Source organism: Amblyraja radiata, chromosome 8, assembly GCF_010909765.2.
Source record: "Amblyraja radiata isolate CabotCenter1 chromosome 8, sAmbRad1.1.pri, whole genome shotgun sequence".
In the NCBI taxonomy this organism is placed as follows: Eukaryota; Metazoa; Chordata; class Chondrichthyes; order Rajiformes; family Rajidae; genus Amblyraja; species Amblyraja radiata.
The window spans coordinates 69,325,383-69,338,766 of NC_045963.1; the positions used below are offsets into that span (position 1 = coordinate 69,325,383).

At 40.0% G+C, this 13,384-nt stretch overlaps 1 protein-coding gene across 1 annotated transcript in view; it reads left to right on the forward strand.

The window, feature by feature from the left end:
• Positions 1 to 13,384, forward strand: part of cfap61 (cilia and flagella associated protein 61) — a 103,920-nt gene that overhangs the window by 25,127 nt on the left and 65,409 nt on the right. Inside the window, exons 10-14 of the mRNA XM_033026188.1 lie at positions 414 to 583; positions 2,412 to 2,451; positions 4,872 to 5,011; positions 8,283 to 8,409; positions 12,292 to 12,369. Coding sequence (XP_032882079.1) covers positions 414 to 583; positions 2,412 to 2,451; positions 4,872 to 5,011; positions 8,283 to 8,409; positions 12,292 to 12,369 — 555 coding nt within the window. The remainder of the gene's footprint in view (positions 1 to 413; positions 584 to 2,411; positions 2,452 to 4,871; positions 5,012 to 8,282; positions 8,410 to 12,291; positions 12,370 to 13,384) is intronic.

The window sequence follows — 13,384 nt, forward strand, 5'->3', positions numbered from 1 at the left end:
CCACCGTCACCTCATTCTCCCCCTAGAATCTTTCTTCCTCTTTGGAATGAATAGATCCTGCACCCTCCGAATTGTTCCCAGAAATTTCCTGCCATTGCTGTTCCACCGTCATTTTTGCTGGGGTCCCTATCCAGTCAACCTTGGCCAGCTCCTCCCTCATGCCTCTTTGCACAATACTGACACATCCTGTTTCACCCTCTCCCTCTCAAATTGCAGGTTAAATCTAATCATTGTTTTTTCTGGAGGGTCAGAGACTGAGAAAAAAAACCCGATAGAAGTTTATAAAATAATGAGAGGCATACAAAATACTTTTATCAATGGGCAATGCCTATTGAGAAAAAATATACTGTTAAAAATGTGAGCAATTCCAGCATATCTATGCATGGTTTGTCATACTTTACCTGTTCTTTCAGCAGGAAGAAATTATCATCCAGGATGAAACTGCCAGAGAATCAGACAGTAATGGTGTAAACCAACCGACTGAAAAAGCAAGAACCAGCCGAGTGGTTTCCCCCCGTTTAACAGATGCAGATAATGTTTTTTGCATACAGTTGTTCTGCATAGATGAGAAATATGAATCAAGGCAAGTTCCGGGATCATGTAAATTGTAATACAGTTAAAATGACTCACAATCCCTTGTGGATTTGAAATAGAAAAACGTAAGTAAAGTTTCAAGAAGTGGGGCATGTTTGAGGCAGTAAAAGGCAGAACAGAAGAAAGGTGTAGGGTACGGGGAGGTGAGAGACCCACATGGCACCAGAACCAGCAACAGGATTAAATGACGTTATAGTTTAGTTTGTATGAAGCAAAGGAAATAGGCAACGTTTTGGGTCGAGACCCTTCTTCAGAAGAAGGGTCTCGACCCGAAACATTGCCTATTTCCTTCGCTCCATAGATGCTGCCTCACCCGCTGAGTTTCTCCAGCATTTTTGTCTACCTTCGATTTTCCAGCATCTGCAGTTCCTTCTTAAACATCATAGTTTAGTTTAGTTCATTTTGGAGATACAGTGCAAAAACAGGCCCTTTGGCCCTTCAAGTCCACACCTATCAGTAATCATTTTACACCGGCACTGCCCTGCACACTAAGGACAATTTACAATCTTTACCGAAGCCGATTAACCTACAAACCTGTATGTCCTTGGGATGTGGGAGGAAACCGGGGAATACCCACACGGTCACAGGGAGAATGTACAAACAGCACTCGTTGTCAGGATCGAATATGGGTGTCTGGCGCTGTAAGGCAGCAACATTACCGCTGTGCCATCGTGCCATCCTAAAGGACAGCTTGAAATTATTCCAGTGATGTGGCTATATGAAGCCAAGGTGGCTTAGGATGAGGCTTTAAAATTTGTCCTTCTAGAGATCAACAGATCAAGGACTGAATAAATATCTTCTAGTAATATGAATAAGCAATGTCTTGCCTAAACCTGATAATTTATCTGCTTCACTGCTGATTGTAGTGCTTGTTGTGTATCACTACTTGCTATGATTGATTGGCTGCAAGTATCAGATGTGGAACAAATATGGGGAGCTGTGCAAAAGCCTCATATATCAGCTGTGACTTAGCCTTACTTTTGAGGCAGGAGATTGTGAATTCCAGAAACGTTTGCACACAACCCCCTAATGCTGACATTAATTTATCTTACTGAGAAAATGCTGCTTTGTCAGAGATGCCATTTTGCAGGTTAAATTAAACCAAGGCACCATGTTTTCTCTTATGTGGGTAACGTCCTCATAGTACTATTTTGAAGAATACCAGGAAAATTATCACTGTCTTTACAGCCTTTGTGTGTCCATTAATCAAAATATTATCTGGTGATTATTTCATTGCTTTTTGTGAGATCTTGTCTTGTACAAATTAGCTGTTAAGTTTCCAGTGTAACAACCATTAAAATACCATATTAGAAAGCTATTAGATTCTGAAAGCCACTCTATAAATGGAAGTCTTTTCTGAGGACACAATGGATTAGGGGTGCAAATATATCCGAAGGTTCAGTTTTAAGTCTTGTATGAATAGTACTGGGATAATTTAGTGTGGATCTCCCTTGGAGTGCCATATTGTCTTTTCTCTCATGATTGAATTTATAAGGCCCCGTATCCATTGAGTTGTTCTTCATGATTAAGATGCAACTTAATTTAAATTAGCCTAAATTTACAGCTCGGTGATCCCAATGAGACTTTGAAGGGAAATGAGGCAAGGCTTGTCACAAAAATTACTCAAACATTAGGTTATCTTTTTCCAATAACGTGTATTTTGCATAATTTCTGTACTTTCAAGATTTGTATTGAGGATACGTACTGTATATACAAGTAAACAAGGTAAAAGCAAGATATTAGGTATTTTGGATGACCCAGCTAAGGTTTCTTATCATGACCAGAAGCAGTAAATATGTTGTATTCTTTGTTCACAGGTCTCAGGACTTTTTGCCCTACATATTTAATCTCTATCCAGTAAGTGAGTGGTAAATCATTTTCATGCTTGTTATTCCGAAACCAATGTCATATAATGTAAAGTACAACACCTTGTAAACCTATGACACGGGTGATTTTTATTATGTTAGACTATAAAATAAATCTCAAATCAAAAACAAGAAATATCGGAAACACTCAGCAGGTCAGGCAACATTTATGGAGTAAGAAAGGGGGTTACAATTTGTGTTTGATGACTTTTCTTCAGAACAGATTATAGTGCTTTGTTGAATAATTTCATGCCCTGTCGAGGAACTATGTTGTTTGAAAGTGTATTTAGTGTCGTTATGAATGGATTATTTGTAAAACCTATAGAGTCATATAGGTTGTCTACAGATTTCAATTTTCCAGAAGATTAATATGCACGGATTAACAGTGACTTGGTCATAAGGATTTTGAACTAGCTTATTGATAGAAGATAGAGGGTTGTGGTTGAAGGACAATATTCAGGCTGATGGTCTGAGACCAGTGTAGTTCCGCAGGGATCTGTGCTGGGACCTCTGCCATTTGTGATATATACATAAATGACTTAGGCTTGAATGCAGATGGGTTGGTTAATAAGTTTGCAGGTGACACTAAGATTGCTGGGGTCATGGACTGTGAGGAAGATTGTCAAGGTATACATGCAGGATATAGATCAGCTACAAAAATGGGCAAAGAAATGGCAGATGGAGTTTGGTCTGAGCAAGTTTGGGGTGTTGTACTTTGGGAAGTTGAATGTAAGGCGAAAATATACAATGAAATGCATGTGCCTTAACAGTATTGATGTCCATAGTGATCTTGAGGTCGAAGTTCATAAGCCCCTGAAGGTGGTACCAAAAGTGGATTGAGTAGATAGTACAGAAGGCATAAGGTTTGCTTGTTTTCATAGGTCAGGGTTTGAGTATAAGAGTCAGGAAGTCTTGATGCAGCTCAATGGGGCTTTGGTTAGGATATATTTCGAGTAGTGTGTGCAGTTCCGGTTGCCCCATTACAGAAAGGATGTGGTGGGTTTGGAATGGATTTTTTTCTGGAACACCAGAGGCTGAGGAGAGATCTGATAGATGGTAGTGTGCTGCCATACAGCGCTTTCAGCGCCAGAGATCCATGTTCGATCCCGACCATGGGTGCTGCCTGTTTTTATGTTCTACCCGTGACCATGCGGGTTTTCTCTGAGATCTTCGGTTTCCTCCCACACTCCAAAGACGTACAGGTTTGTAGGCTAATTGGCTCTGTACAAATGTATAAATTGTCCCTAGTGTGTGTAGGATAGTGTTAATATGGGAACTTGTGTGCCGAATGGCCTGTTTCCGCACTGTATCTCTAAACTAAAATAAAGTATATCAAATTATGAGAGACATAAATAGGGTAGACAGTAAGAACAATTTTTCCAGGAGGAAAAAATAATATAACAGAGAGCATAGCTTTAAGTTGAGAGGGGGAACGTTTTTTTTTTAAATGGGCACATTTTTTACACAGGGGGCAGTGAGTGCCTGGAACATGCTGCGGGGATGATAGTGGAGGCAGATATGATAGTGGCATTTAAGAGACATTTGGATAGGCACATGAATATGCAGGAAATGGAGGGATATTGATTATGAGCAGGCAGATAGGTGTTGTCTTGGCATCATGTTCAGCACAGACATTGTGGGCTGATGGGTTTGTTTTGGTGCTGTACCTTTCTATGTTCTATGCTCTATGCTCTAAAGTAAAGAAGTTATGCACCTGTCTCACTTTGGAAACCTGAACGGAAACCTCTGGAGACTTTGCGCCCCGCCCAAGGTTTCCGTGCGGTTCCCGGAGGTTCTTGTCAGTCTCCCTACCTGCTTCCGCTACCTGCAACCTCCGGCAACCACCTGCAACCTCCGGGAACTGCACGGAAACCTTGGGTGGGGCGCAAAGTCGCCAGAGGTTTCCGTTCAGGTTTCCTAAGTGGGACAGGGGCATTACTGATAAATATGTGGAATTTAACACCACTATGAATTGTTGTAACTCAATGTTGCCCCAATGAGCTGTCTTTCACAGGTTCTATATGAAAAGCGTAACTACAATAAATGCAAGGTGCGCAACTACACAACATTACCCATGACAGAAGTTTGCAATTATATTAAAATCATATGTGATGCATCCATTGGGATATTAGGATTCACAATGCATTGAAAGCACATGTTCTCCTTCAGTCTGAAATGGGCTGTCCATTTGTCTTATTTCTCTAGTTGTTTTCTTCGCATCATTAAACCCATGCGTCAAATTCTTACATTCATAACCTCTACAAAAATAACCATTTGTTGTAATTTAGATGCATGTTACATGTGTTTAAACTTAACTCCCAGAGTTTCCAATTTCCACTGAATCTTTCAGTTTGTTGAAACTTTTAAATCCATTATTAATTTGTAATTTTTTTTTGTTACATATGATTACAGGACCGAGACTTTTGCGTTATCACTGTACCTCATGTGGTCCCTGAGTTTCCCTTGTTGAAGGATTTTGTCCGTGTTGTGCCCTACAGCAAGACCACAATACCCCATGAGCTGTATGTCACACATCGTAAAGGTTTGCTCAAGTAAGAAATATTTACAACCTGCTCATATGCTCATTAACTTTATCAAGCAATGGGAGAATGTTGCTTTGGCGAAGCCTACCAACAACTAGAGAGCAGTTCTGAACTGTTATCTACCTAATTGGAGGCTCTTGGACTATTTTTGATCAGACTTTACTAGCTAAATGATATTCATGTTATTACCGTTATCATGTATCTGTACGCTATGGATGTTTCGATTGTAATCATGTATTTTCTTTCCGCTGACTGGTTAGTGCGCAACAAAAGTTTTTCACTGTACCTCAGTACACATGACAATAGACTAAACTCAAACTCCTTTGATGTGATATTAAGTGATATAGACCAATTTCATATGCAATCTATAATCTGTAATGATCACAACCAGGACAACAGTTGAGATAAAATCTGAAAATGTTGGCAATATTCGGTGGGCCAGTCAGCATCTGTGGAATGATAAACATAATTAATGTGTCAGGTGAAACAATTTGTCAGAACTTGGAAAGAGTGAGTGTTTAGTTACAAGAAGGTTGGGGAGTGAAAAATAGGTCAAAGTTAATATCTGTGATAGGAAGGAACCAGGGTTTCTGTTGTGAAAAGCTGTTGATAAATCCATTCTGGTTTATGGCTTAATGAGAGAGTTAGCAAAAGAGAAGACAAGAAAGGAAACAGCAATTGACAGTTCGATTTACAACCTTTTGTTCATGACTGTTTCTATAATAAAAGTTCTATTTGGTGTGCAGAAGCCCAATTGAATTTTTAACACCATGGAACAATTATTTTTAATCTGTCCATCCTGATCCTTGCACCTTGTGGAAACAAGGGATTTGTATTACAGTCCATTACTTTGCCTCTAATTTTCATAATTTCCATTTACACTCCGGAAAAGAACAGCAATATGCACCAAACATTAACTGAGAATGACAAACATTTTGATGCAAGAGAGTAATTTTTTACATCTGTGTTCTGTGACTAATCGTGTGTTATGCAGATTTAAAATTATGTGAAATTATGTTAAAATTGTTGCTATACTATATTTACAGATGTCCCCTATAAAATCCCTATCAGTTGGGTATCTGACATGGTGGGGCTAATAGGTTCATGTTATATTTTTTTGAGGTCTCTTGTCGCCTTTGATCAAGGAATTTAATGATGGTCTAAAGCCTTGAATACAGCTGAATAATGTTGAGGAAAATGACTGAAAAAGAAAATAACTTCCTTCAACAAAATATCATTAGATGAACATTATTTCCGATCATATGTTATTACAAATGCTATCCATGTCATTGGACTAATACTATAATGAACAGATAGCTGCAACCTGGAGTGCCATTTCAGATGCTTATTGAGGTTCTGCTTTCTGAACCTAACAACCATAAATCAATTTATTGAATAGCAGCAGAAGGAGGATTACATTTGACACATGGTTTCAGCCAGATAATAACAATGCTCCTGGGTGAGTATTAATAAATGTCATGGGACTTGTGCTCTTCACAGCAGTGCTTAAAAATCTCGCAAACTCAATGAAATGCTTTTAACTGAGAACAGCGATATTTTATTAAATTGGCCACTACACTGATATAATGAGAAAAGAATGAAAACAAAATGGTAACACCTTGTTACATCTTTTCCTTTCATATAATTTTGAAACAAATGGAAGCTTAAATGTTATTCCAAGCAATAAAACCACTGATTAAGAAGAGATCAAAGGTATTTCTCAAATAGTGATGTAATTCATCCATTATTTAACAAATAATCGACAAGCTTCTGATGGGAGAAGTACTAATCCTATGCACTAATGTAAACTATAGATGATCCAATGCTAAATATATATAGTAATAATAATAATGCATTTTATTTATGGGTGCCTTTCAGGACTCTCAAGGACACTTTACAGATTAAAACAAGCAAATTACAAACATATAAACAAAATGAAACAAAAACAAGCAGTAGTAGGGACAGCAACAATACACAAATCGAAAAGAGAGCAGCGGCAGCTAGTCGTGCTAGCGTTCACTCTCACTTCCGGCAGCCATCTTGGAAACAGAACAATCAAAAACACATTTTAACATGAAAATCCACCACAGTGACTCCTACACACTCCTCACTGTGGTGGAAGGTGAAATAAAGTTCAAGCCCTTTCCCTAGCTCTTCCTCGGTCGTGGGCCTCAAGCCCCGTTGACGGGACGATGTTGACTCGCATAGCCAGCGGCGTTCAGGCTCTCTGCGTCAAGGCGATCCGCTCCTGCATCGGGGGGATGTTCGCTCCCCCGCGGTGGGCGATCGAACCTCGATCGAAAAAGTGTATTTCAGTAGGAAAGGAAATACTACCTCTAAACTCAACTAAACCTCATCTATTACACAAGGGGGATTAACTCAGTCACATTTGATATCAACAGATTAGCTATGATTTTTTTTTCCATGTTTTCTCAATGCTGAGAAGACAGCAATGATCCTTTCCTCGTACCGAAGTGTATTGGGCCCTATCAAGCCCATGCTGACCATCAAGCACTAATTTGCACTAATCCCATAACAATTATACTTAATTCTCTCCACATTCCCATCACCTCCTCCCATATTTTATCATTCACCTACATTTTTTACAGTAGCCAATTAACACACCAACCCACATGGCTCTGGGATGGAGTTAAAAGCACCTGGAGTAAGCACAAGGTCACACAGAAAACCTGCTAACCCAACTGAGACAGCATTGGAGGCCAGGATTTAACCTGGCTTGGTGTGAAGCAGTAGTTCTACTTGTTGTGCAACTGTGCTGTCTAGTAAACTACGCTTTACTTAAACTTTCATTTATTTAGTGACTTTAATGTTGAACGCTGTGACAATGGACCTTCCAAGAACATGCTGAGTTTAGAAAGATCTTCCTCATTGAATCTTACCGAATAGTGAAAGGCCTAGATACAGTGAACGTGGAGAGGTTGTTTCCACTAGTGTGAGTCTAGGATTAGAGGCCATAGCCTCAGAATAAAAGGTTGTACCTTTAAAAGGAATTTCTTTAGTCAGAGGATAATGAATCTGTGGAATTAATTGCCACAGACGGCTGTGGCGACAGTCAATAGATATTTTTAAGGCGAAGATTGTCAGTTTTCACAGATCAGTTCTAAGACAGTTTTAATCCTTTTTTGAATTATTTTGGGTGAATTTAGTCAGTCACCAGTCAGGGTCTCGATCCGAAACGTCACCTATCCATGTTCACCAGATATGATGCCTGATCTGCTGAGTTACCCTAGCACTTTGTGTCCTTTTGTGTATTACTCAGATCCATTACGGTACGACTTGCAACAAGCGATGACACAGAAGAAATTCAACTTCTTGTCCAAAGTCTTGAACTGCAAAGCAGTATTTTAGTTGATTTATATACATATAATCAGAGCCGAAGAGATGAAGTGAGTATTTGATCAATTTGGGTTTTGCTGTTGAAAGCACAATATGTTGTTTAATTTGTAAATTATTATCATTTAATACTGTTATCTAACATTTTTTTAAAGTAAGAAATCCATATCTGAAATATCATTGTATCTGCTGCCTTTAAAAAAAAAAAAAAAATTAGTTTCAGATCTGATACTTCAAGCACTTGAACTTACCTACATTCCAGAGAAAGCTGTAGCAGAAAAGTAACTTCCTGGATCATGGTCTAAAGAAAGGTCCCGACCCGAAACGTCACCTATCCATGTCCTCCAGAGATGCTGCCTGCCCTGCTGTTACTCCAGCACTTTGTGCCTTCCAGGATCATAGTTTGCTTGTACACCCATTCCTTATGCTAAATGAAAGTTGTATTAGTGCTGCCAGTAATAATTCTGTTTGCACTTCGTGAACATTTTAGACCAGGTCCCGTAGCTCAATTAATTATGTTACAGCAGTTAGTAATAAAGTTAATCCTCGTGGATTTTCTTACAAACATTTGTATCCATAGACATTTATTTGGCCATAATAATAAATTGCAGAGGTGCTATACGAATGCTTGAGAAAAATTGAGGGGCTCAGTTAATTCTCCCAAATTGCTCCTGATTAAGGCAGTTTGCTGACTTTATGTTACCTGTTCATTGTCTAATTATGCAGGCAGCCAGTATTAAATGTGAGGTTCTCAACAGGTCAGGCAGCATCTCTGGAGAAAGGGAATAGGTGACGTTTAAGGTCAGAACCTGAAAAGAAGGGTTCCAAGCTGAAATGTCACCTACTCCTTTTCTCCACAGATGCTGCCTGACCAGCTGAGTTACTCCAGCATGTTGTGTCCTTTTTCGGTACAAACCAGCATCTACAGTTCCATCACGCCCTTAACAGTGAGGTTCTTTGGTTCTATATCTCAGAGTGGTGTTGTAATTCACTCAATATCACACGTGGCCAGATCCACTTAGGTAGCCCTTACAACGTATAGGCCATCCACATATCTTAATAATGAGATGCACTGTGGTTCCAAGGAGGATTTTTTCCCCCAAAAAGTTAACTGGAGTGTCATTTAACAAGTAATCTCATTACATGAACTTTGCAGATTTACTGTGTTGGAAGCTATGGGAGAAGGGTGCAAAGAAAGATAAATGCAAAGGACCAGAATGCTAAAAGCCTTTAGACAAACTATATGTAAACAGTGAGAGTATTAGTGATGGTAATCACTTGGTGAAGACCCAATGAGTTGGATGCAATGCCACAGGGAGCTAATTGACCACACTTAAGTTCATGTTATTGGAGCAGAATTAGGCCATTCGGCCATCAAGTAATTAGGCCATTCGGCCATCAAGTCTACTCTGCCATTCAATCATGGCTGATCTATCTTTCCCTCTCAACCCTGTTTATTGATTAGCACAGGTATCAGAGGTTATGGGGAGCAGGCAGGAGAATGGGGTTAGGAGGCAGAGATAGATCAGCTGTGATTGAATGGCAGAGTAGACTTAATGGGCCGAATGGCCTAATTCTACTCCTACCACTTATGACCTTATGACTTATGACTGTATAACCCAATTCTCCTGCCTTCTCATAACCCAATACTAATCATTAATCTGTCAATCTACGCCTTAAAAATATCCATTGACTTGGCCTCCATAGCCATCTGTGGCAATGAATACCACAGTTTCACCACCATCTTTCTAAAGCAATTTCTCCTCATCTCCTTTCTAAAGGTACATCCTTTTATTCTGAGTGTATGGCCTCTAGTTCTAGACTCTTCCACAAAGGATATGGGGGGAAAAGCAGGGACGGGGTACTGATTTTAGATGATCAGCCATGATCATATTGAATGGCAGCTGGCTCGAAGGGCCAAATGGCCTACTCCTGCACCTATTTTTCTATGTTTCTATGTTTCCAGTGGAAACATTCTATCCACATCCAATCTATCCAGGCTTAAGACTTAAGTAGTCAAATGCATCTTTAGATTACATATCCCAAACACAAAACTAGTTGCTTCAGACTCTATTTAATTCACCACATACCAATCGCTCTATAACAACTAGAATGTGAGACGTAGAAGGTGAATTTGATGACATTATCTCTCAAGTATGCTCCAGCATTCAACATGATCATGGCTGTCCTGACCTTAGCTTCGGCTGATAACTCTTGACCAAAATATTGATCAAAACTTTGAAGATATTCGATGATTTAGTGTAACTTCGGAATAAACTCTAAAGATTCACAAAATACTGAGAGAGGATATTTTACCTCATCTCCGTATTGAATTGGAAGCCGAATATTCGAACACAATATGCACAAATTCCAATGCTCCCACAATGGGGAAACATTTTCTCAGCACCTCTCCTGTCAAGCCCTTTAGAATCTCATATATTTCCATAAGATCACACCTCTTTCTTCTAAACTAATGATATAACCCCAATTTAATCTTTCCTCATAAGGCAATCTTGCTGGGATTGACTCGAGTGAATCTTCTCTGAACTGCCTCAACTTTAAGTACATTCCTCTTTAAACAAGGAGATCAATAATGTACTCACTACAATACAACAATACAATACAATTCAATTTATTGTCATTTGGACCCCTTGAGGTCCAAACGAAATGTCGTTTCTGCAGCCATACATTACAAACAAATAGACCCAAGACACAACATAATTTACATAAACATCCATCACATTGCTGTGATGGAAGGCCAAAAAAACTTCTCTCTCCACTGCACTCCCCCCCCCCCCCCCCGATGTCAAAGTCAAAGTCAAAGCCCCCGGCGGGCGATGGCGATTGTCCCGTGGCCATTAAAGCCACGCCGGGTGATGCAAGGTCGCACACCGGGTCTTGGTGTCAGAGCCCCCGGCGCGCGCTCGCAATCCCGCGGCCATTCCAAGCCGCGCGGGGCGATGGTGTAAGGCCCTGCTCCAGGAGCTCTTCAACCCCGCAACTCGGGCGGGAGAAGTCGCCGTTGCGGAAGCCCCGAAAAGCGGTCTCCCTCCAGGGACCCGCGGGCTCCCGGTGTCACTGTCCGCCAAACCCGCAGTTGCAGCCACCGAAACTCCGGAGGTCGGGCCGCAGCAGCGTCCACCACAGCTCCACCCGCTCTGGACTCGGCCAGCTCCGCGACGGTGAGGTGAGTAGTCGGCACCACAGCCCCCGGTCTTCCTGTTGGAGGCCGCTCCTCGTTGCAGCCCCAACGACAACGGAGACCCGACAAAGAAAAGGTCGGGTCTCCCGTGCAGGGAGAGATTTAAAAGTTACCCCCTCCCCCCCCACACCACTCCCACCCCCCCACACACATACCCCAACAAAAAATAACAAAAACTACATAAAAACATAGACATCAAATAATAAAAACGCAGACGGACTGCAGAGGCCGCTGCTGACGAGAGTATGTACAAGTCTGGACGCATTAATGCCCAATGCAATTATGGGAAGACTACACTACTTTTATTGTATATTTTTCTTTCAATTATTGTCATCATTCCATTTTCCATCATAATTACTTGCTTCTACCTCCATGCTAACTTTCCCTGTTCCTGGTCCAAAGACGTCCAAACCCTTATGCGGAAGCATTCTGTAATCTTCTTGCCCTGTATATTAAGTGTGACGGAATTTATGTCTCAACAATTCTACACTGTCAAAAATTAAAATACAGTAAAACCAAATATTAATTAGTGCAATAGAACTAGAGAACCTTTTATTTCTTCTGATCCAATTGATGGCGTTTCAAATTTATTAGTTAGGTTAAAATCCCTTTTAATTTGTCATTTTCATCCACTCAAAATGTTTATCAATACCCCAAAAGTTTGGTTTTACTTCTGTTTACATATTGTTTAACTAGTCATGTCATGTTAACTTCTGCTATTTATTTTTGTCAGGATGGAACTCCAATGCAGGTCATTGTCGCTGACGTTTTATCGGAAATTGTGGGGATTGCCATTATCAGGAATGAAGAGGTATTGACAACTATTAGAAATGACAGTAAAGACATGCTAACTATATGCCCACTGATGAAATAAGTGAACCGGTATCTGGAATCTCTAAAGATCTATTATTATATACAGAACCTCCTCAGCTCACAACAGAATAATTTTCCTGTGAACTGTTGATAACCTGGACAGTTTGCAAGTCGGATGTTCCCAGGTGGCGGAACCTGGAGCCCACCAGAAGCCAGCAAAACCATCCTATTGGTCTCCCAATTGCTCAGTTATATGTACGGCATGTACTTTAGACAAGCGTTTGTAACCTAGGGAGGATTGTGGCTCTGGAGAAAAGGTTCAGCTATTGACATATAGATTGTTACCCTGAGCACTTCCTATCCTAACTTCTTGTCATAAATACTGTAATTGTCATTATTTGGCTTGCCTAAATGTCTAAAGTCATTTATTGCAGAGTACTCCAGAATTTCTTTGCTGTGTTCGGCGTATTTGCTTGCCTGTGCTACTCCTGCTTGTCTGTTAAATGTGTCACTTCTCATTTAATAGATCTTGCAATGATGAAGTTAAAAACAATTTTAGGTTTAATAATGTTATTCAGTCATTTCATGTGGTATTTTGATAGCTTGATCAAACAGAGCGGATAGATGGAGTTTTTATAAATTGTATCTGATTAGATAGATTCAATATCACAGATGAACGAGCAAGCAACATCTACTCCCAGTTGGTCCACTCCAACATATTGTTTTCTTCTCAATCTCCTTTCACTTTAATCTCCTGGCTATTGAAGCTGGCACATTATCCAAAAATCAGAAAATCCGTGGGGAATAAACACTCTTGCATAATGTAGCATGTAGGTTAATGGCAGGCCAGCATTAGTTAAATATTAATGACGTTGAGAAGAAACATAAGAAAATAGATTGAAACTGCTTAAATTTATTTCAATTAATTGATTTGGGCTCACAGAGGTGAAAGGCCAACGATTTAACACCTCCTTCCATTATTTTTATTTTACATTTTCCAATAATTTACATAA